We start from the raw sequence: 24,525 nt of genomic DNA, 5'->3' as shown, positions 1-24,525 counted from the left end.
GCCCTCTGATTGGCTCAGAATATTCGTGATATTTTACAATACAAAATAATTGCGAATATTCGGCAAATGCGGAAGGAGCACTCTGATTGGCTCAGAATATTCGTGATATTTTACAATACAAAATAATTGCGAATATTCGGCAAATGCGGAAGGAGCACTCTGATTGGCTCAGAATATTCTTGATATTTTACAATAGAAAATAAAAAGTGTTTTGCATTGGTGGTGATTCTTTACTCTATCCATCTGTCACAGCCGTTTGTCAATCAAACACCTTGAAGATTGAACACGTTCATGCTGCATGCTTTGGACTTTTTTTCACTTCACATATCAAAGACATTTTTATGAAAGATTATTTTTCTATTATTGGGACTATATTTCTTTATATATTTGTTTCACTGTGTATTTCACAAGTTATTTGCGCTTGCTTATTTTATAATTTGCCCACATGTCTTGTCACTAGACATATTTTTTATTCTTGTAGAGCAGGGATCCTCAAACTACGGCCCTCCAGCTGTTGCTGAACTACACATCCCATGAGGCATTGTAAACCTCTGACATTCACAGACATGACTAGGCATGATGGGAATTGTAGTTCCTGAACAGCTGGAGGGCCGTAGTTTGAAGACCCCTGTTGTAGAGCGACTCCATTTTCTGTCTTGTATTAATTTATGTTGTATAACATTTTTGAGTTGCTGCTGTATTCTCCCCTTTTTTTAAGGTATGCGCAATTTTTTCCTTCTTACAAAAAATAATAATATCAAACATACAAATATTCATAACAGAAACATACACAAAGCCCCCCCCCCCTTTTGCATCAGAGACAATCAAAGTTCTCCTACCACAGTTATCGAAAATTCGCAATCATTTTCGCATTCGCATTAGCGAAAATTCGCATTTTTTTTTTTTTATATTCGGCAACATAAAAGGATCGCCTCAGCTTAGCTACTCGGCCCAGGGTCTCTAATCATACCAGCAATGCTTTTAGACGTCGATAGGATGTGATCTGTTTTAAAAATAAAATTGAAAAAATGCGAATATTCGGAATTGCGAATATTCACCGCGAAATTCGAAATATATCGCGAATACTCGAATATGCCATATTCAAGCCCAATATTCGCAATACGAATATTCGTGAGCAACACTATTTATCACCAATCCTTGTTTCACTAAAACCCCCAAATTTTCAAAACATCATTTGTCATTGGGACAGAAAGTGAAGTGCAATCTTCTGAACAGATGCACACAGACAGCAAAACAAATGTTTACAGGGGTGATAACCCTTCTCTATGTTTTCAGAAAAGCTTAAAAAAAGATTTTATGGCTGGAGCTACACTTTAAAGAAGTACCAGTTCACAATTACAAACAGATTCTACTTAACAACAAACCTACAGTCCCTGTCTTGTTTGCACCGCCTGTATACTGCTGTTCAAAGTATATAGGGCCAAAGGGGCTGGTAATGACCTGGGGGGAGGGGGGCGGGGAAACCCATGCTATTTTTCTCAGTGATTTTCATCCATATTGCAGGGACCAAACATTACATTAAAGCCGCAAGCAGTCTTAAATGACTTTTTTCTTATAGTAATCTCATTTTGTGCAGGGACAGTTCTAAACACGTGCTACTTCACAGGCATACTATAGACACCCAGCAGGTACAATATTTAAAGGAATTTTTCATTTTTTTTCTTTTTCACTTTAAGCATCATTAGCCACTTAAGCCCCGGACCTTTAGGCAGCTAAATGCCCAGACCAGGTTTTGCGATTCGGCACTGCGTCGCTTTAACAGACAATTGCGCGGTCGTGCAACGTGGCTCCCAAACAAAATTAACGTCCTTTTTTCCCCCACAAATAGAGCTTTCTTTTGGTGGTATTTGATCACCTCTGCGGTTTTTATTTTTTGCGCTATAAACAAAAATAGAGCGACAATTTTGAAAAAAATTCAATTTTTTTTTACTTTTTGCTATAATAAATATCCCCCAAACATATATATATAAAAAAAAAATTTCCTCAGTTTAGGCCGATACGTATTCTTCTACCTATTTTTGGAAAAAAAAATTGCAATAAGCGTTTATCGATTGGTTTGCGCAAAATTTATAGCGTTTACAAAATAGGGGATAGTTTTATTGCATTTTTATGATTTTTTTTTTTTTACTACTAATGGCGGCGATCAGCGATTATTTTCGTGACTGCGACATTATGGCGGACACTTCGGACAATTTTGACACATTTTTGGGACCATTGTCATTTTCACAGCAAAAAATGCATTTAAATTGCATTGTTTATTGTGAAAATGACAGTTGCAGTTTGGGAGTTAACCACAGGGGGCGCTGTAGGAGTTAGGGTTCACCTAGTGTGTGTTTACAACTGTAGGGGGGTGTGGCTGTAGGTGTGACATCATCGATCGAGTCTCCCTATAAAAGGGATCACTCGATCGATACGCCGCCACAGTGAAGCACGGGGAAGCTGTGTTTACATACGGCTCTCCCCGTTCTTCAGCTCCGGGGACCGATCGCGACGGAGCGGCTAGAAACGAATAGCCGCGCCCTTGTCCCGGATCGCTCCCCGAGGGGATCCGACCGCCGCATGTAGCGGAGGGGGCCCCGATCGGACCCCCCACCCGCTAGAAGGCAAGGACGTATATATATGTGTTTCTGCCTGTACGTGCCATTCTGTGGACGTAAATAGTCGTGCGGCGGGCGTTAAGGGGTTAAAATCGCTGCTCCAGAAAAAACGACCGGCTCCCCAAACCCGTTTTACGACAATAACTTGCATATTAGGCTTTAAAATGAGCACTTTTGAATTCGAACGTTCGAATCCCATTGACGTCAATGTGACTACACAAAAAAACTACAGTGGAACCTCGGATTACGAGTATAATCCGTTCCAGGAGAATGCTCGTAATCCAAAGTACTCGCATATCAAAGCGAGTTTCCCCATAGAAGTCAAAGGAAACAAAAATAATTTGTTCCGCATTGACTTCAATGGGATGCAATACCGCATGCTGCCAGAGGTGGGGGGCGCACCAGAGAGCGCCGAAAACGTCCGAAAAGGTCAGCCAATGTTCGTATTTTCTTGGCTCCTGCACCCCTGTACCTCAGGCCAAATGAGGTACTGCAGGCCAATGTTCGTCTTTTCTCAGCTCCTGCGCCCCCGTACCTTATGCCCCGTACACACCATCACTTTCTGCGATGTAAAAAAACGTCATTTTCAAAAACGTCAATTTAATTGACCGTGTGTGGGCAAAAACGTTGTTTTATGTCTTCTAAAAAACGACAGAAAAAAATTGAAGCATGCTTCAATTTTATGTGTCGTTTTTCAAAAGTGCACTTTTTACCTCACAGAAATTGACCGTGTGTAGCAAAAAACGTCGTTTTCTAAGACGTTTTTTCATCCACGCATGCCCAGAAGCTAGCTTCAATGCTAAAACGTGGTGGAACGTAACCTGACTTTGCAAGATCATTGTGAGAAAACGATGGTGTGTATGCAACTTCGTCTTTGAAAATTGAAGTTTCAAAAACGTCATTTTTTACTTCACAGAAAGTGTCGTTTTTTTTCATCACATAAAGTGATGGTGTGTACGCGGCATTAGGCCAAATGAGGTACTGCAGGCCAATGTTCGTATTTTCTTGGCTCCTGCACCCCCGTACCTTAGGCCAAATGAGGTACTGCAGGCCAATGTTTGCATTTTCTTGGCTCCTGCACCCCCCGTACCTCAGGCCAAATGAGGTACTGCAGGCCAATGTTTGTATTTTCTTGGCTCCTGCACCCCCGTACCTCAGGCCAAATGAGGTACTGCAGGCCAATGTTCGTCTTTTCTAGGCTCCTGCACCCCCGTACCTCAGGCCAAATGAGGTACTGCAGGCCAATGTTCGTCTTTTCTTGGCTCCTGTGCCCCCCGTACCTCAGGCCAAATGAGGTACTGCAGGCCAATGTTCGTCTTTTCTTGGCTCCTGTGCCCCCCGTACCTCAGGCCAAATGAGGTACTGCAGGCCAATGTTCATATTTTCTTGGCTCCTGCGCCCTCGTACCTCAGGCCAAATGAGGTACTGCAGGCCAATGTTTGTATTTTCTTGGCTCCTGCGCCCCCGTACCTCAGGCCAAATGAGGTACTGCAGGCCAATGTTCATATTTTCTTGGCTCCTGCGCCCCCGTACCTCAGGCCAAATGAGGTACTGCAGGCCAATGTTCGTATTTTCTTGGCTCCTGCGCCCCCGTACCTCAGGCCAAATGAGGTACTGCAGGCCAATGTTCGTATTTTCTTGGCTCCTGCGCCCCCCGTACCTCAGGCCAATTGAGGTACTGCAGGCCTGCTTAGCTTGAATTCTGCTCGTCTTGCAAACCGAGTCAGAATTCTAAAAAAAAAGTTGCTCGCTAATCAAAACGCTCTCAAGTTACTCTTAAACCGAGGTTCCACTGTATATTTCTCACAGTAAAAATTACACTTCAACACAATAATTGAACAACACAAAAAAAAACAGCCTGTTCATAGACAGACGCACATGTGCCTATAGGTCTGTTGGATGTATGAGAAGGCTGCCTGTCCATTGTTTAGTGAAATTGGTTATTCACCCTGGTAAGTGATCCATGGGTGTGTATTGATATTGAGGGTATGAAAAAAATACAGGCGGTGAAAAAGGATAAATTCTAAGAAATTCTACAAATGTGGGGCCAGATCCACGTACCTCCGCGCATTTTTCCGTCCGGCGTAGTGTATCTCAGATACACTACGCCGCCGTAACTTTTAGCGTATTTTCCGTATCCTGAAAGAATTTGCGCCGTAAGTTACGGCGGCGTAGTGTAACTGTGTTGGCGTAAGGCTGCGCAATTCAAATGGCTGAGATGGGGGCGTGTTTTCTGTTAATACGTCTTGACCCGACGTTATTTCTGACGGGCGCATGCGCCGTCCGTGGGGGTATCCCAGTGCGCATGCTCCAAATTAACCCGCAACAAGCCAATGCTTTCGACGTGAACGTCATTCTACGCAAAGCCCTATTCGCAAACGTTTTACGCAAACGACGTACACGACGAAAAATTAGACGCTGGCCCGACGTCCATACTTAACATTGGCTACGCCTCATATAGCAGGGGTAACGTTACGCCGAAAAAAGCCTTACGGAAACGACGTTAAAAAATGCGCCGGCCGGACGTACATTTGTGGATTGGCATATCTAGCTAATTTGCATACTCGACGCGGAAATCGACGGAAGCGCCACCTAGCGGCCAGCGTAAATATGCACCTTTGATCCGACGGCGTACTAAGACGCACGCCAGTCGGATCTAGCCCAGCTTCAGGTGTATCTTGTTTTGTGGATACAAAACAAAGATACGCCGGAGCAACCTAGCAGTTACGCGGCGTATCAATAGATACGCCAACGTAACTGCTTCGTGGATCTGGCCCGTGAACTTTGCTTAAATCTCCTACATAAAATAAAAAAATAAACACAAAGAACGATGGGGGGAGGGGTTAATGTTTACTGCCATGCAGTATTTTACTCTAAAAATAGCTGTAGAACTTCTGAAATCTCTCTTCAGACAGCAATATTCGCGTTTTGTTTCCTTCTCCCACCAGAACTTTAATTCTGGAATGTATGTAGGCTCAAGCACCCTCTAGGGAGTCGCGCCGACGACGCGAAGTGAGTTTCGGTCAAGGTCACCCTGCCCTAATAGAAAATAAACTTCCTCTTTTACGACTTTGGAAACATCTCAAACGTTTTTCATTTATCACGCTGCCGTATATATATTCCCAACGGGAGACGGCTTCTAAATATTGTGTAACTCCCTCCTTTACTCCTTTTATGATTCAGCATTTCTCATTTTCGCTACATTTTTATTAACCGCTTCAGCCCACGGACCATTTGGCTGGCCAAAGAGCGGGCCGCTTTTTTGCGATTCGGCGCTGCGGCGCTTTAACTGACAATTGCGCGGTCGTGCGACGTGGCTCCCAAATAAAATTGGCATCCTTTTTTTCCCCAACAAATAGAGATTTCTTTTGGTGGTATTTGATCACCTCTGCGGTTTTTATTTTTTGCGTTATAAACAAAAAAATAGCGACAATTTTTAAAAAAAAATCAATATTTTTTACTTTTTGCCATAAAAAATATACCCAAAAAATATATAAAAACATTTTTTTTTCCCTCAGTTTAGGCCGATACGTATTCTTCTACATATTTTTTGTAAAATAACACAATGAACGTTTATTGATTGGTTTGTGCAAAAGTTATAGTGTGTACAAAATACGGGATAGTTTTATGGCATTTTTATTAATAATTATTTTTTTTACTAGTAATGGCGGCGATCAGCGATTTTTATCATGACTTGCGACATTATGGTGGACACATCGGACAATTTTGACACCATTTTAGGACCATTGTCATTTATACAGCGATCAGTGCTATACAAATGCACTGTTTACTGTAAAAATTACACTGGCAGTGAAGGGGTTAACACTAGGGGGCGGGGAAGGGGATACGTGTGTCCTAGGGAGTGATTCTAACTGTGTGGGGGCGTGGCTTACCATGACACAACACTGATCACTGCTGCCGATGACAGGGAGCAGTAGATCAGTGTCGTGTCACTAGGCAGAACAGGGAGATGCCTTGTTTACACAGTAGGTTAACCCGTAGGGGGCGCTAAAGGGGTTAAGTGTGTCCTAGGGAGTGTTTCTAACTGTAGGGGGGATGGGCTGTGTGTGACACGACACTGATCACCGCTCCCGATTACAGGGAGCTGTGATCAGTGTCCTGTCACTAGGAAGAATGGGGAAATGCTTGTTTACATCTTAATTTCCCCGTTCTTCCTCTCCGTGAGATGGTCGCGGGTACCCCCGCAGACATCGAGTCCGCGGGACCCGCAGTCAGACTCACGGAGCTTGCAGCGGGCACACGCAGGTTTCCAGTGTCACATGCCCCCACAATGCTGCTTCTTAAAGGGGATGTACCTGTACGCCCATTTGCCCACAGGAGCCATTGTGTCGACGTATTTCGTCGTGCGTTGGTCCTTAAGTGGTTAATGTGTCTGAAGAACCTACCAAAATGAAGTAAGGTTTAAATGGCCTTGATAGAATAAGAAATTTACAAAATAACGCTTTCGGGGTTATTTAATAAACCAGTGCTTGGAGCAAAATGTTAAGAGCCAAGTGCGGTCATGATAGCACCCAATCAGGATCCATCATGACTTCAGTTGTTTATGTTCTGATTGGTTGCTATGAGTTACTGCACTTAGCGGAGCTTACTGAATAAAAATGATACCGTATTCACTTCTGGAAGGTTTGGTAACGGCTTAAATTGATTTCCAGGCTAGATATTTATGGGCAGTTGATGGTGGGGCTACCGGTCAATGTTAGGTCCATGTCAACAGTGTGTGACAGGACAGTTAAAATTAAAGGTTTTCTTTAAAGTGGACTTAGACCACATGTGTAGCATGTAGTACTTTGGTTTTTGGTCAATGCTTATACATTTCAAACCGATTTTTTTATGCATATACTGTATATACAAAGCCATGTCATGGTGAGGTTCCGTGGAACCCCTCACCTGGAGTTCTCATCCATACAAGGTGAGGGGTTCCAAGATGCATGTCTCACAGGGAAGAAACAGGATTATTAATGTCCTCTGAAATCAGTAAAACACGCATGGAGTCCTGCAGCCTGGAGGCTTTGGTTTCTGGAGACCGGAGACTTTGTAGAGTATTGGATTGGTTTCTGGAGACCGGAGACTTTGTAGAGTATTGGACTGGTTTCTGGAGACCGGAGACTTTGTAGAGTATTGGACTGGTTTCTGGAGACCGGAGACTTTGTAGAGTATTGGATTGGTTTCTGGAGACCGGAGACTTTGTAGAGTATTGGATTGGTTTCTGCAGACCGGAGACTTTGTAGAGTATTGGATTGGTTTCTGCAGACCGGAGACTTTGTAGAGTATTGGATTGGTTTCTGGAGACCGGAGACTTTGTAGAGTATTGGTTTGGTTTCTGGAGACTGGAGACTTTGTAGAGTATTGGTTTGGTTTCTGGAGACCGGAGACTTTGTAGAGTATTGGGTTGGTTTCTGCAGACCGGAGACTTTGTAGAGTATTGGATTGGTTTCTGGAGACCGGAGACTTTGTAGAGTATTGGATTGGTTTCTGCAGACCGGAGACTTTGTAGAGTATTAGATTGGTTTCTGCAGACCGGAGACTTTGTAGAGTATTGGATTGGTTTCTGCAGACCGGAGACTTTGTAGAGTATTGGATTGGTTTCTGCAGACCGGAGACTTTGTAGAGTATTCGATTGGTTTCTGCAGACTGGAGACTTTGTAGAGTATTGGATTGGTTTCTGCAGACCGGAGACTTTGTAGAGTATTGGGTTGGTTTCTGGAGACCGGAGACTTTGTAGAGTATAGGGTTGGTTTCTGCAGACCGGGAGGCTTTGTAGAGTATTGGGTTGGTTTCTGCAGACCGGAGACTTTGTAGAGTATTGGATTGGTTCCCAGAGACCGGAGACTTTGTAGAGTATTGGATTGGTTTCTGGAGACCAGAAGACTTTGTAGAGTATTGGGTTGGTTTCTGCAGACCGGAGACTTTGTAGAGTATTGGATTGGTTTCTGCAGACCGGAGACTTTGTAGAGTATTGGATTGGTTCCCGGAGACCGGAGACTTTGTAGAGTATTGGATTGGTTTCTGGAGACCGGAGGCTTTGAAGAGTATTGGGTTGGTTTCTGCAGACTGGAGGCTTTGTAGAGTATTGGGTTGGTTTCTGGAGACTGGAGACATTGTAGATTATTGGGTTGGTTTCTGGAGACCGGAGACTTTGTAGAGTATTGGGTTGGTTTCTGCAGACCGGAGGCTTTGTAGAGTATTGGGTTGGTTTCTGCAGACCGGAGGCTTTGTAGAGTATTGGGTTGGTTTCTGCAGACCGGAGACTTTGTAGAGTATTGGGTTGGTTTCTGCAGACCGGAGACTTTGAAGAGTATTGGGTTGGTTTCTGCAGACCGGAGACTTTGAAGAGTATTGGATTGATTTCTGGAGACCGGAGACTTTGTAGAGTATTGGGTTGGTTTCTGCAGACCGGAGGCTTTGTAGAGTATTGGGTTGGTTTCTGCAGACCGGAGACTTTGTAGATTATTGGGTTGGTTTCTGCAGACCGGAGGCTTTGTAGAGTATTGGGTTGGTTTCTGCAGACCGGAGGCTTTGTAGAGTATTGGGTTGGTTTCTGGAGACCGGAGACATTGTAGATTATTGGGTTGGTTTCTGCAGACCGGAGGCTTTGTAGAGTATTGGGTTGGGTAAAGCCTCCTGAACCCGTGATTTTCATCCTGATTGTGCATTTACAGTCCCTTTAGTTTGGTGGTAACTAGAGCTCATGGGCACTGACTGGCTACATGGATACATCAGTGCCACCCCACAGTGCCCATCCATGCCCAGTGCCCACCTATCAGTGCCCATCTGTGCCACCCATAAGTACCCATCAGTGCCACCCATGAGTGCCCATCTGTGCTGCCTATGAGTGCCCATCAGTGCCGCCCATGAGTGTCCATCAGTGCCGCCCATGAGTGCCCATCAGTGCCGCCCATGAGTGCCCATCAGTGCCGCCTATGAGTGCCCATCAGTGCCTCATACCAGCGCCGCCAATCAGTGCCCATCAGTGCCACCTCATCGGTGCCCATCAGTACTACCTCATCGGTGCCCATCAGTGCCGCCATATCAGTGCCCATAATTGAAAGAGAAAACGTACTTATTTACCAAAAAATTAACAGAAAAAAAATAAAAACGTAATTTTTTTTAAAAGTATCAGTCTTTTTTTAGTTGTTGCGCAAAAAAAAATCGCAGAGGTGATCAAATACCACCAAAAGAAATCTCTATTTGTGGGGAAAAAAAGGACGCCAGTTTTGTTTGGGTACAGTGTAGCACGACCGCGCAATTGCCATTCAAAGTGCGACAGCAGTGAAAGCTGAAAATTGGCTTGGGCGGGAAGGTGCGTAAGTGCCCCCCGGTATGGAAGTGGTTAATAAAAGATTTTGTGGCGGTTGCAGTCGATGTTACCAAATGACTGGTGTGGCGTGACCCCGCCCCCGCCGCGCCTCCCACCCGATACATCAATTTTATTTCTATGCCCTTGAAAAGATCCGAGGCCGACTGAGCGGGATGGAGGTGACGCCCCTACTCCAACAAGCTCAGAGAACATGGCGGTAATGAGCCCGCCACTCCAACTGACATTTTCTCTCTCTCTCTTCTAGGACGTTTTTGATCGACTTCACCTAATTTACACCGTCGGGTATTCCATGTCGCTGGGATCGCTGACCGTCGCGGTGCTCATATTAGGATACTTCAGGTAAATTTCTTCTGTGTTTTTTGTCGCTTTATTTATTTATTGATCTTTCTTTTGGCTTCTGTGAATCTCAGCAGAATTTATAAACGCCGCACTACTATCTATCTAACCACTTCAGCCCCGGACCGTTTTCCTGGTCAGTGCCCGGGGGGGGCACTTTTTGCGATTCGGCACTGCGTCGCTTTAACTGACAATTGCGCGGTCGTGCGACGCGGCTCCCAAACAAGATTGGCGTCCTTCCCCCCCCCCCCCCCACAAATAGAGCTTTCTTTCGGTGGTATTTGATCACCTCTGCGGTTTTTATTTTTTAAACAAAAATAGAGCGACAATTTTGAAAAAAAATTATAATGGGCCAGATTCATTAAAAATTGCGGCGGCGTAACGTATCCCCTTTACGTTACTCCGCCGCAAGTTTTCGTCGTAAGTGCTTGATTCACAAAGCACTTACGTGTTAACTTGCGGCGGCGTAACGTAAATCTGTCCGACGCAAGCCCGCCTAATTCAAATGGGGCGTGTGTCATTTAAATTAGGCGCGCTCCTGCGCCGAACGTTCTGCGCATGCTCCATGTGAAAATTTACCGCCGTGCTTTGCGCGAAATGACGTCGCCTCGACGTAATGTTTTGAACGGCGACATGCGTTACGTCGTTTCGTATTCCCGGACGTCTTACGCAAAAATTTGAAATTCAAAGCAGGAACGACGGCCATACTCTAACATGGCTGATCTAAATGTAAGCCATGAAAAAGCAGGCTTATGTTTGCGACGGGAAAAACCGACTAGCGACGTAACGAATGCGCGTACCTTCGTGGATCACCGTAAACAGCTAATTTGCATACCGGACGCTGGAAAACGACGCAAACTCCACCCAGCGGCAGGCGGAAAATTACACCTACGATCCGAAGGCGTACGCCTGTCGGATCGTTGCCAAAAGCCGTCGTATCTTGGTTTGAGGATTCCAAATCAAGATACGACGCGGCAAATTTGAAAAAACGCCAGCGTATTACTGCTGTGAATGTGGCCCAATATTTTTTACTTTTTGCTATAATAAATATCCCCCAAAAATATATATAAAAAATGTTTTTTTTCCTCAGTTTAGGCCGATACGTATTCTTCTACCTATTTTTCTAAAAAAAAATAAAAGCGTTTATTGATTGGTTTGCGCAAAAGTTATAGGTGCAGATCCACAGTGAGAGTACGCCGGTGTATCTACTGATACGCCGGCGTACTTTCAAATTTCCCGCGTCGTATCTTTGGTTTGAATCCTCAAACCAAGATACGACGGCATCTGGGTAAGATCCGACAGGCGTACGCCTTCGTACACCTTCGGATCTTAGATACTTCGGCGTCCGCTGGGTGGCGTTCTCGTTGTTTTCCGCGTCGAGTATGCAAATTAGCAATTTTCGACGATCCACGAACGTACACGCGGCCGTCGCATTCTCTTACGTCATCTCTAGTCGGCTTTTTCCGGCGTATAGTTAAAGCTGGTGTTTTGCGGCGTATAGTTAGACTTGCCATGTTAAGTATGGCCGTCGTTCCCGCGTTTATTTTGAATTTTTTTTTTTTGCGTAAGTCGTCCGTGAATCGGGATGGACGTAATTCACGTCCATGTTAAAAAAAATTACGTCCTTGCGACGTCATTTAGCGCAATGCACGGCGGGAAATTTAAGGACGGCGCATGCGCAGTTCATTCGGCGTGGGGACACGCTTCTTTTAAATGAAACACGCCCCCTAATTGCCAATTTGAATTCCGCGCCGTTACACCGCTTGGGATACACTACGCCGCCGTAACTTACGGCGCAAATTCTTTATGGATTCGATTTAAAGCCAGGTAAGGTACGGCGGCGTAGCGTATCTCGGATATGATGCGCCAGGGCAGATCTTTGTGGATCTGCCCCATAGCGTCTACAAAATAGGGGATAGATTTATGGCATTTTTATTAATATTTTTTTTTTTTACTAGTAATAGCGGCGATCAGCGATTTTTATCGGTACTGTGACCTTATGGCGGACACATCGGACACTTTTGACACATTTTTGGGTCCATTGGCATTGCTATAAAAATGCACTGATTACTGTAAAAATGTCACTGGCAGGGAAGGGGTTAACACTAGGGGGAGAGGACGGGGTTAAGTATGTTCCCTGTGTGTGTTCTAACTGAAGGGGGAGAGGGGACTGACAGATCGCTGTTCATACATTGTACATTGGGGGGCATTTCTCCCCCTGACAGGACCGGGAGCTGTGTGTTTACACCCACAGCTCCCGGTCCTCGCTCTGTAACGAGCGATCGCGGGTGCCCGGCGGTGATCGTGTCCACCAGGGCATGCGCGTCGGCACCAGGGGCGAGCAGGGGGCGCGTGCCTTCCGGCGGCGCGCACGCGCCCCTAATGGCTGAAATACGAAATGGCGTAATATTACGTGATTTCGCACAGCCGAGCCGACCTGCCACCGTAAAACTGCGGCAGCTGGTGGTTAAAGACCAGCGCACCAGTGTATATGGGTCAGGTCACTACCGTCAGTGTAGGTATGTAAGGTAGGTCAGTGTGTATAGGTCAGGTCACTACTGTCAGTGTAGGTAGGTCAGTGTATATAGGTCAGGTAGGTCAGTGTATATGGGTCAGGTCACTACTGTCAGTTTAGGTATGTCAGGTAGGTCAGTGTATATAGGTCAGGTCACTACTGTCAGTGTAGGTAGGTCAGTGTATATAGGTCAGGTAGGTCAGTGTATATGGGTCAGGTCACTACTGTCAGTGTAGGTAGGTCAGTGTATATAGGTCAGGTAGGTCAGTGTATATGGGTCAGGTCACTACTGTCAGTGTAGGTAGGTCAGTGTATATAGGTCAGGTAGGTCAGTGTATATGGGTCAGGTCACTACTGTCAGTTTAGGTATGTCAGGTAGGTCAGTGTATATAGGTCAGGTCACTACCGTCAGTGGCCCAGATTCAAGAAGCACTTGCGCCCGCGCAACCATAGGTTGCGCGGCGCAAGGGCTTACTTGCTCCGGTGTAACGAGTGCTCCTGATTCAGGAACATCGCTACGCGGACTGCAGCCTAAGATATGACAGACATAAGCCTCCTTATGCCTTCACATCCCAGGCTGCATTCTTGCGTTGGCCGCTAGGGGGCGCGGCCTTTGTGATCGGCGTATAGTATGCAAATTGCATACTACCACCGATTCACAAAAGTTGCGCGGGCCCTGCGCACGCAAGGTACGGAGTTTCCGTACGGCGACTTTAGCGCAAGGTTGCTCCTGCTATAGCAGGGGCAACCAATGATAAAGTATAGCTGCGCTTCCCGCTCGTGAAATTTGAATTTCACGTTGTTTACGTAAGTGATTCGTGAATGGCGCTGGACGCCATTCACGTTCACTTAGAAGCAAATGACGTCCTTGCGACGTCATTTGCCGCAATGCACGTCGGGAAAGTTTCCCGACGGAGCATGCGCTGTTCGCTCGGTGCGGGAGCGCGCCTAATTTAAATGATTCCCGCCCCCGGCGGGATCATTTACATTAGGCAGCCTTACGCCCGGCTGTTTAGCATAGCGCCCGCGCAATTTACGGAGCAAGTGCTCTGTGAATCGCTGGGCAAATCGAAATATTTGCGTGGGCGCAGAGAAAAATCTTTGCTCTTTGCCCACGCAAATATTGCGCGGATCTACCTGAATCTGGGCCATTGTATATAGGTCAGGTCACTACCGTCAGTGTGTATAGGTCAGGTCACTACCGTCAGTGTAGGTAGGTCAGTGTATATAGGTCAGGTAGGTCAGTGTATATAGGTCAGGTCACTATCGTCAATGTAGGTAGGTCAGTGTATATAGGTCAGGTAGGTCAGTGTATATAGGTCAGGTCACTATCGTCAATGTAGGTAGGTCAGTGTATATAGGTCAGGTCACTATCGTCAATGTAGGTAGGTCAGTGTATATAGGTCAGGTCACTATCGTCAATGTAGGTAGGTCAGTGTATATAGGTCAGGTAGGTCAGTGTATATAGGTCAGGTCACTACCATCAGTGTAGGCATGTCAGGTCAGTACCGTCAGTGTAGGTAGGTCAGTGTAGGTAGGTCAGTGTATATAGGTCTGGTCACTACCGCCAGCGTAGGTACGTCAGGTAGGTCAGTGTATATAGGTCCCTCCTACCGTCAGTGTATATAAGTCACTACTGTCCGTGTAGGTAGGTCAGTGTATGTAGGTCACAGGCCAGCTCAAAAAATCCTGCGCGCGTCACATATCATCGCCCCCCCCCCTCCCCCGCACTTTCTGGCCTTGGACTTCAGGTGAAGCCCCTGGTCTTTTTGCCCCCTAGCAACGCCCCTGACCCACCTGAAGGAAAATTCTCCACGGCGTACCTATACAGCAAATCTCCCGCCTCCGGCATGTATTGCCATTTCCAATTGCTGCTGAACTGTGAATTTCCCAGACGGAGAACGGCACGGTGAATTTTTTATCGGATTCCGAGTGTTGGACTTCAATCATCTTAAGTGGAAAGATTAGGGAGACGCTGACAAGACGCAGGAGGTCGGTAATGGAACATAGCGCCATTGTTGTTCCCCTGAACCGTGAAAGGTACATCTAGTACTTAGCAAATGCATCTCATTACAAATATATTCCATCCATTCCCACTGCATTGTTTCCTCGCTGTCCAGGATGCAGCTTCATACAAAGATGATGTTTTTTTTTTCTTTTTAACCACTTCAGCCCCAGACCATTATGCAGGTAAAGGACCCGGCCAGTTTTTTCGATTCGGCACTGCGTCGCTTTAACTGACAATTGCGCGGTCGTGCGACGTGGCTCCCAAATTCATTTGGCGTCCTTTTCCCCACAAATAGAGCTTTCTTTTGGTGGTATTTCATCACCTCTGCGTTTTTTTTATTTTTTGCGCTATAAACAAAAATAGAGCGACAATTTTGAAAAAAAAAAACCAATGGCCCGGATTCAAAGAGATCTGCGCTCTATTTGCGGAGGCGCAGGGCAACAATTTTGCCCTGCACCCCCGCAAATATTTTGCGCTGCCCTCGATTCACTGAGCAGTAGCTCCGTAAATTGCGAGGGCGCGCCGGCAAAATTGCCCGGCGTAAGCGCGGGCAATGTAAATGATCCCGCCGGGGGCGGGAATCATTTAAATTAGGCGCGCTCCCGCGCCGAGCGAACAGCGCATGCTCCGTCGGGAAACTTTCCCGACGTGCATTGCGGCAAATGACGTCGCAAGGACGTCATTTGCTTCTAAGTGAACGTGAATGGCGTCCAGCGCCATTCACGAATCACTTACGTAAACGACGTGAAATTTAAGCGCAGCTATACTTTAGCATTGGCTGCCCCTGCTATTAGCAGGAGCAACCTTGCGCTAAAGTCGCAGTACGGAAACTCCGTACCTTGCGTGCGCAGGGCCCGCGCAACTTTTGTGAATCGGTGGTAGTATGCAATTTGCATACTATACGCCGATCACAATGGCCGCGCCCCCTAGCGGCCAACGCAAGAATGCAGCCTGGGATATGAAGGCATAAGGAGGCTTATGTCTCTCACATCCTAGGCTGCAGTCGGTGTAACGAGGTTCCTGAATCAGGAGCACTCGTTACACCGGAGCAAGTAAGCCCTTGCGCCGCGCAACCTATGGTTGCGCGGGCGCAAGTGCTTCTTGAATCTGGGCCAATATTTTTTACTTTTTGCTATAATAAATATCCCCAAAAAGATATAAAAAAACGTTTTTTCCTCAGTTTAGGCCGATACGTATTCTTCTACCTATTTTTGGTAAAAAAAAATCGCAATAAGCGTTTATCGATTAGTTTGCGCAAAATTTATAGCGTTTACAAATTAGGGGATAGTTTTATTGCATTTTTATTAATATTTTTATTTTTACTACTAATGGCGGCGATCAGCGATTTTTTTCGTGACCGCGACATTATGGCGGACACATCGGACAATTTTGATCCATTTTTGGGACCATTTGTCATTTTCACAGCAAAAAATTCTATAAAAATGCACTGATTACTGTGAAAATAACAATTGCAGTTTGGGAGTTAAGCACAGGGGGCGCTGTAGGAGTTAAGTGTGACCTCATATGTGTTTCTAACTGTAGGGGGGCGGGGCTGGACGTGTGACATCATTGATCGTGTTTCCCTATATTAGGGAACACACGATCAATGACACTGCCACAACGAAGAACGGGGAAGGTGTGTTTACACACGGCTCTCCTCGTTCTTCAGCTCCGGGGACCGATAGCGGAACTCCGGCGGCGATCGGGTCCGCGGGTCCCGCGGAGCTTCGGACTGGGTCACGTGCACGCGCCACCCCACGACTGGGCTTAAAGGGCCACGTACAGGTAAGTGGATGTGCACAGCCGTGCCATTCTGCCGACGTATATCGGCGTGAAGGGGTCCTCAAGTGGTTAACCACTTCAGCCCTGGAGGGTTTGGCTGTCAAATGACCGGGCCACTTTCTGCCATTTACACAGTAATCAGTGCATTTCTATAGCACTGATCGCTGTATAAATGACAATGGTCCCAAAATATCGTCAAAAGTTTCCCATGTGTCCGCCATAATGTCGCAGATACGATAAAAATCACAGATCATAGTTACATGGTTAGTCAGGTTGAAAAAAAGACACAAGTCCATCCAGTTCGACCATAAACGATTGCCGCCATAACTAGTGAAAAATAAAAATAATAATAAAAATGACATAAAACTATCCCCTATTTTGTAAACGCTATAACTTTTGCGCAAACCAATCAATAAACACTTATTGTGCAGGGGGTTACAGTGGTGGGGCAGATGTGCAGGGGGTTACAGTGGTGGGGCAGATGTGCAGGGGGTACAGAGGTGGGGCAGATGTGCAGGGGGTTATAGTGGTGGGGCAGATGTGCAGGGGGTACAGAGGTGAGCAGATGTGCAGGGGGTACAGAGGTAGGGCAGATGTGCAGGGGGCTACAGTGGTGGGGCAGATGTGCAGGGGGTACAGAGGTAGGGCAGATGTGCAGGGGGTACAGTGGTGGGGCAGATGTGCAGGGGGTACAGTGGTGGGGCAGATGTGCAGGGGGTTACAGTGGTGGGGCAGATGGGCAGGGGGTTACAGTGGTGGGGCACATGTGCAGGGGGTTACAGCGGTGGGGCAGATGTGCAGGGGGTTACAGTGGTGGGGCAGATGTGCAGGGGGTTACAGTGGTGGGGCAGATGTGCAGGGGGATATAGTGGTGGGCAGATGTGTAGGGGGATATAGTGGTGGGCAGATGTGCAGGGGGTTACGGTGGTGGGGCAGATGTGCAGGGGTTTACAGTGGTGGGGCAGATGTGCAGGGGGTTACGGTGGTGGGGCAGATGTGCAGGGGGTTACAGTGGTGAGCAGATGTGCAGGGGGTTACAGTGGTGGGGCAGATGTGCAGGGGGTTACAGTGGTGGGGCAGATGTGCAGGGGGTACAGAGGTGGGGCAGATGTGCAGGGGGTTACAGTGGTGGGCAGATGTGCAGGGGGTACAGAGGTAGGGCAGATGTGCAGGGGGTACAGAGGTGGGGCAGATGTGCAGGGGTTACAGTGGTGGGGCAGATGTGCAGGGGGTTACAGTGGTGGGGCAGATGTGCAGGGGGTTACAGTGGTGGGGCAGATGTGAAGGGGGTTACAGTGGTGAGCAGATGTGCAGGGGGCTACAGTGGTGGGGCAGATGTGCAGGGGGTTACAGTAGTGGGGCAGATGTGCAGGGGGTTACAGTGGTGAGCAGATGTGCAGGGGGTTACAGTGGTGGGGCAGATGTGTAGGGGGTTACAGTGGTGGGGCAGATGTGCAGGGGGTTACAGTGGTGGGGCAGATGTGCAGGGGGTTACAGTGGTGGGGCAGATGTGCAGGGGGTTACAGTGGTGGGGCAGATGTGCAGGGGGTTACAGTGGTGGGGCAGATGTGCAGGGGGTTACAGTGGTGGGGCAGATGTGCAGGGGGTTACAGTGGTGGGGCAGATGTGCAGGGGGTTACAGTGGTGGGGCAGATGTGCAGGGGGTTACAGTGGTAGGGCAGATGTGCAGGGGGTACAGTGGTGGGGCAGATGTGCAGGGGGTTACAGTGGTGGGGCAGATGTGCAGGGGGTTACAGTGGTGGGGCAGATGTGCAGGGGGTTACAGTGGTGGGGCAGATGTGCAGGGGGTTACAGTGGTGGGGCAGATGTGCAGGGGGCTACAGTGGTGAGCAGATGTGCAGGGGGTTACAGTGGTGGGGCAGATGTGCAGGGGTTACAGTGGTGGGGCAGATGTGCAGGGGGTTACAGTGGTGGGGCAGATGTGCAGGGGGTTACAGTGGTGAGCAGATGTGCAGGGGGTTACAGTGGTGAGCAGATGTGCAGGGGCTTACAGTGGTGGGGCAGATGTGCAGGGGTTACAGTGGTGGGGCAGATGTGCAGGGGGTTACAGTGGTGGGGCAGATGTGCAGGGGGTTACAGTGGTGGGGCAGATGTGCAGGGGGTTACAGTGGTGAGCAGATGTGCAGGGGGTTACAGTGGTGAGCAGATGTGCAGGGGGGTTACAGTGGTGGGGCAGATGTGCAGGGGGTTACAGTGGTGGGGCAGATGTGCAGGGGGGTTACAGTGGTGGGGCAGATGTGCAGGGGGGTTACAGTGGTGGGGCAGATGTGCAGGGGGTTACAGTGGTGGGGCAGATGTGCAGGGGGTTACAGTGGTGGGCAGATGTGCAGGGGGTTACAGTGGTGGGACAGATGTGCAGGGGGTTACAGTGGTGGGGCAGATGTGCAGGGGGTTACAGTGGTGGGGCAGATGTGCAGGGGGTTACAGTGGTGGGGCAGATGTGCAGGGGGTTACAGTGGTGGGGCAGATGTGCAGGGGCTACAGTGGTGGGGCAGATGTGCAGGGGGTTACAGTGGTGGGGCAGATGTGCAGGGGGTTACAGTGGTGGGGCAGATGTGCAGGGGGTTACAGTGGTGGGGCAGATGTGCAGATCTCGAATTTCTGACTGAACGGTGTCGGCAAGCTCGTTGACTGCTCCGGATTTTTTGCTGGTTTTCCGTAGTTCTCTATTTGCGCGTCAGAATTTCTCTCCAGCAGACATTAAAGTGATGCAAATCACACGAGCTGCGGGGGGGACGGCGCGGTGACAAGTGATATCGATGCTTTCGGGAATGTTCAAGCAAACAGCGCCTAACGCCGCAGCACAACGCGGCAGTCTACAGCCCCGCGCGGCGATCTTAATATGCGAAGTCAAATTGAGGACACGACGACTTTTACTTCAGGCCAATGCGTGCCATCATCAAAGCCTGGACCCCGCCGGCCAACCGCGCTTCACATTTTCCTTCTTCTTCTACGCACTTCGGTTTACAACTTAACATCAGCAGCTAATCGCACCACGGACCCTCCAGACAAGCTGCTTAATTGGCCAATTAGCACAACTGGTGTTTCGTGGCCTTGGCTTGGCCTAACGACCCGGACAAAGCCATCGCCGCTTTGTTTTGTGCGCCGCTGTGGGAGGACAAAATAATAAAAAAGTGATAAAAACAAATAAATTGTATTTTCTAAGTTCTATGCGTTGCAATAAACTAGAAAAGAAATAAAAAAATCCCAAAGAATATGCTTAAATTAAAACACATTGGGCTGGATTCAGGTACCTTTGCGCTTTTTTTGCGGAGGCGCAGGGCAACGTTTTTGCCCTGCGCCCCCGCAAATTTACTGCGCTACCCGCGATTCACGGAGCAGTGGCTCCGTAAATTGCGTGTGCGCTCTTTAAAATTGCCCGGCGTAAGCGCGCGCAATTTAAATGATCCCGTAGGGGGCGGGGATCATTTAAATTAGGCGCGTTCTCGCGGCGATCGTAGAGCGCATGCTCTGTCGGGAAACTTTCTCGACGTGCATTGCGGCAAATGACGTCACAAGGACGTCATTTGCTTCAAAGTGAACGTGAATGACGTCCAGCGCCATTCACGAATCACTTACGCAAACTACGTAAAATTCCAATTTTCGCGACGCGGGAACGACGGGTATACGTAACATTGTCTGCCCCTGCTAATAGCAGGGGCAGCCTTACGCGAAAGACGCCGTACGGAAACAACGTAAACTGCGTACGCAGGGCGCGCGTACGGTCGTGAATCGGCGTTAGTATGCAATTTGCATACTCTACTCTGACCACTACGGGAACGCCACCTAGCGGCCAGCGTAAGAATGCAGCCTAAGATTTGACTGGCATAAGGAGCCTCATGCCAGTCATATCTTAGGCTGCAGTCAGCGAATCGAGGTTCCTGAATCAGGAGCATTCGTAACGCCGGCGCAAGTAAGCAATTGCGCTGCGTAACTATGGTTACGCAGACGCAATTGCTTTTTTAATCCACCCCATTAGAAACATATCAACATGCCCCCTGCTGTCCAGTTTGCTTCCCTGCATGGTGAATTAGTTCAGGACCCGGGTCTGAACCTGTGACCTCCGTGTCTAGAGATGTCTCTTCTTGCTGAGCAACCTGGGATGCTGAACAGCTCCTTGGACAATTCTTTGAATGATCTTGCCTTGAACCTTATTTCTCTTGAACCCTTTGCTCCTCCCATCAACTTCCTAGTTTAGCCACGCCTTTGCAGTCACACTGTCAGGACCAGGGCCTGGACCCGAGACCTCCGTTGTATCTAGTTATGTCTCTTCTTGCCTTGAACCTGGGATGCTGGATGGCTCCTTGGACAATTCTTTGAATGATCTTGCCTTGAACCTTGTTTCTCTTGAACCCTTTGCTCCTCCCATCAACTTCCTAATTTAACCATGCCTTTGCAGTCACACTGTCAGGACCCGGGACCTCTACTGTGTTTAGTGATGTCTCTTCTTGCAACCTGGTATGCTGGTTGGCTCTTTCAACAATTCCTTAAATGACCATGCCTTGAACCTTGTTTCTCTTGAACCCTTTGCTCCTCCCATGAATTTCCTATTTTAGCCATGCTGTTGCAGTCACACTGTCAGAACCCGGGCCTGAACCTGGGACCTCTGTTGTGTATAGTTATGTCTCTTCTTGCCTTGAACCTGGGATGTTGGCTGGCTCCTTGGACAATTCCTTGAATGATCTTGCCTTGAACCTTGTTTCTCTTGAACCCTTTGCTCCTCCCATCAACTTCCTAGTTTAGCCACGCCTTTGCAATCACACTGTCAGGACCCGGGGCCTGAACCTGGGACCTCCGTTGTGTCTAGTTATGTCTCTTCTTGCCTTGAACCTGGGATGCTGGATGGCTCCCTTGATAATTTCCTGAATGATCTTGCCTTAAACCTTGTTTCTCTTGAACCTTGAACCCTTTGCTCCTCCCATCAACTTCCTAGTTTAGCCACGCCTTTGCAGTCACACTGTCAGGACCCCGGGTCTGAACCTGTGACCTCCGTTGTGTCTAGTGATGTCTCTTCTTGCCTTGAACCTGGGATGCTGGATGGCTCCTTGGACAATTTCTTGCCTTGAACCTTGTTTCACTTGAGCCTTGAACCATTTGCTCCTCCCATCAACTTCCTAGTTTAGCCACGCCTTTGCAGTCACACTGTCAGGACCAGGGCCTGAACCTGTGACCTCAGTTGTGTCTAGAGATGTCTCTTCTTGCTGAGCAACCTGGGCAGCTCCTTGGACAATTCTTTGAATGATCTTGCCTTGAACCTTATTTCTCTTGAACCCTTTGCTCCTCCCATCAACTTCCTAGTTTAGCCACGCCTTTGCAGTCACACTGTCGGGACCAGGGCCTGAACCTGTGACCTTGGTTGTGTCTAGTGATGTCTCTTCTTGCCTTGAACCTGGGATGCTGGATGGCTCCTTGGACAATTCCTTGAATGATCTTGCCTTGAACCTTGTTTCTCTTTAACCCTTTGCTCCTCCCATCAACTTCCTAGTTTAGCCACGCCTTTGCAGTCACACTGTCAGGACCCGGGACCGCTACTGTGTTTAGTGATGTCTCTTCTTGCTGAGCAACCTGGTATGCTGGTTGGCTCTTTCAACAATTCCTTAAATGATCTTGCCTTGAACCTTGTTTCTCTTGAACCCTTTGCTCCTCCCATGAATTTCCTATTTTAGCCATGCCTTTGCAGTTACACTGTCAGGACCCGGGCCTGAACCTGGGACCTCTGTTGTGTATAGTTATGTCTCTTCTTGCCTTGAACCTGGGATGTTGGATGGCTCCTTGGACAATTCTTTGAATCATTTTGCTTTTAACCTTATTTCTCTTGAACCCTTTGCTCCTCCCATCAACTTCCTAGTTTAGCCACGCCTTTGCAGTCACACTGTCAGGACCAGGGCCTGAACCTGGTACCTCCGTTGTGTCTAGTTATGTCTTTTCTTGCCTTGAACCTGGGATGCTGGATGGCTCCTTGGATAATTCCTTGAATGATCTTGCCTTGACCCTTGTTTCTTTTGAGCCTTGAACCCTTTGCTCCTCCCATGAATGTCCTAGTTTAGCCACGCCTTTGCAGTCACACTGTCAGGACCCGGGTCTTAACCTGCGACCTCTACTGTGTCTAGCAATGTCTCTTCTTGCTTAGTTACCTGGCATGCTGGATGGCTCCCTGGACAATTCCTTGAATGATCTTGCCTTGAACCTTGTTTCTCTTGAACCTTGAACCCTTTGCTCCTCCCATCAACTTCCTAATTTTGCCACGCCTTTGCAGTCACACTGTCAGGACCCGGGCCTGTACCTGCGACCTCTACTGTGTCTAGCAATGTCTCTTTTTACCTGGGATGCCGGGCAGCTCTCTGGACAATTCCTTGAACGATCAAGCCTTGTTTCTCTTGAGCCTTGAACCCTTTTCTCCTCCCATGAACGTCTTAGTTTAGCCACGCCTTTGTGCTTCCTGTTTGCCAGGTTATTGTGCTCTTTCTTGACAATCCCTCACTCTTATAACTGTTGCTGCCGTCCATTTTCTGCTACCACTCAGCACCGACCTTTGGCTTGTTCCTCAACTATGCTTCTGATTGAGCCCAACCTGCGACCATTTGGTACTGACCTTTGGCTTGTTTACTGATTCTTTTTGCTTGATCCCTACCTCCTATATCTGCTACTGGACACCTCCTGTTCGGGTAACCCTGAGGACCGCGACCAGTACTAACACGCAACAAACCCCATCTCCACCATCAGGAGCTCTGGTAAACACTGTTTAGCGCTTAGGCTCCGCACATCAGGTGAACCTGTGTCATTCGCCAGGGTGACTTGCTTGTATACTCATCCTGCTAGTTGGTGGGAGCCTCTCAACTGCTATAGCTACTAGTCCCCGAGCCTGGCCCCTGACCATGACACACTGGCTTCGCTGGATCCCAGATACGCGCACTCATCAGACTTAAAGCATAAGGAATTACAGTCATCTGCAGTTCAAATATCCTCCTGAAGAAGCAGGGCTCCCTGCGAAACGCGTCATGGATTGATTTTATCTTCACTCATGAATGGGATTATCACAATATGTAACGTTGCTATAACTGAACTGTATATAATCCTGGAGTGGCGTGTGCAGCAATCATTGTGGCTATCCTATATTTGAGGATTGGGCTCTCACCTCTCACTATACCATGTGACATATTTAAAGGGGTTGTAAACCCTCCGTTTTTTTCACCTTAATGCATCCTATGCATTAAGGTGGAAAAACATCTGATAATTACCGGCACCCCCCAGCCCCCCGTTTTACTTACCGGAGCCCTCGAAAGTTCCGCGTTGAGAACGCGCTGGATCTCGGCCCGGGCTACTCGGCTCTTCATTGGATAGATAGATAGTAGCGCAGCCATTGGCTCCCACTGCTGTCTATCAAATCCAGTGATGCGGGCGTTGGGGGCGGGGCCGAGTTTGACATTTATGTCTATGGATGCAAATGCTGGACTTGGGAGCGCGCCCGCAAAGTAACCCCCTTGGGAGAGCGCTTCCCAGAGGGGGTTATCTGATGCGGGGAGGAGCCGAGAGAGCCGCCGAGGGACCCCAGGAGACAGGGTTTGGGGCCACTCTGTGCAAAACCAACTGCACAGTGGAGGTTAGTATGATATGTTTGTTATTTTTTTTTTTTATTAAAACCTTTAGTACCACTTTAAGGCTTTTTTTTCATGTCTATTTTATGTCCACAAGTTTCTAATGTGGGGCAATGCTCTTATTTAAAAACTTAGGTTCAGGTATAAATAAATGCTGTAAAATACAAATTATGTTTTTTTGATATTTTTTTTATGAAACACTTGTTTGTTACAATACATATCACCTAGAAAGTCCCATTTTTCATGTGCTTTTATCTATTGATCCTGGGAATGTGGTGCCATTAAAACATTGGTCAGCGACCCTTCCAAGA

At 47.8% G+C, this 24,525-nt stretch overlaps 1 protein-coding gene across 1 annotated transcript in view; it reads left to right on the top strand.

Annotated features, from left to right (window-relative positions):
* PTH1R (parathyroid hormone 1 receptor) overlaps positions 1 to 24,525 on the top strand; it is a 439,604-nt gene that overhangs the window by 351,161 nt on the left and 63,918 nt on the right. The window contains exon 5 of the mRNA XM_040355213.1: positions 10,202 to 10,296. Coding sequence (XP_040211147.1) covers positions 10,202 to 10,296 — 95 coding nt within the window. The remainder of the gene's footprint in view (positions 1 to 10,201; positions 10,297 to 24,525) is intronic.

Source organism: Rana temporaria, chromosome 5 (assembly GCF_905171775.1).
Source record: "Rana temporaria chromosome 5, aRanTem1.1, whole genome shotgun sequence".
Classification (NCBI taxonomy): Eukaryota; Metazoa; Chordata; class Amphibia; order Anura; family Ranidae; genus Rana; species Rana temporaria.
Note: the sequence above shows the minus strand (reverse complement) of the source record. Positions and strands in the feature narration are given on the sequence as shown.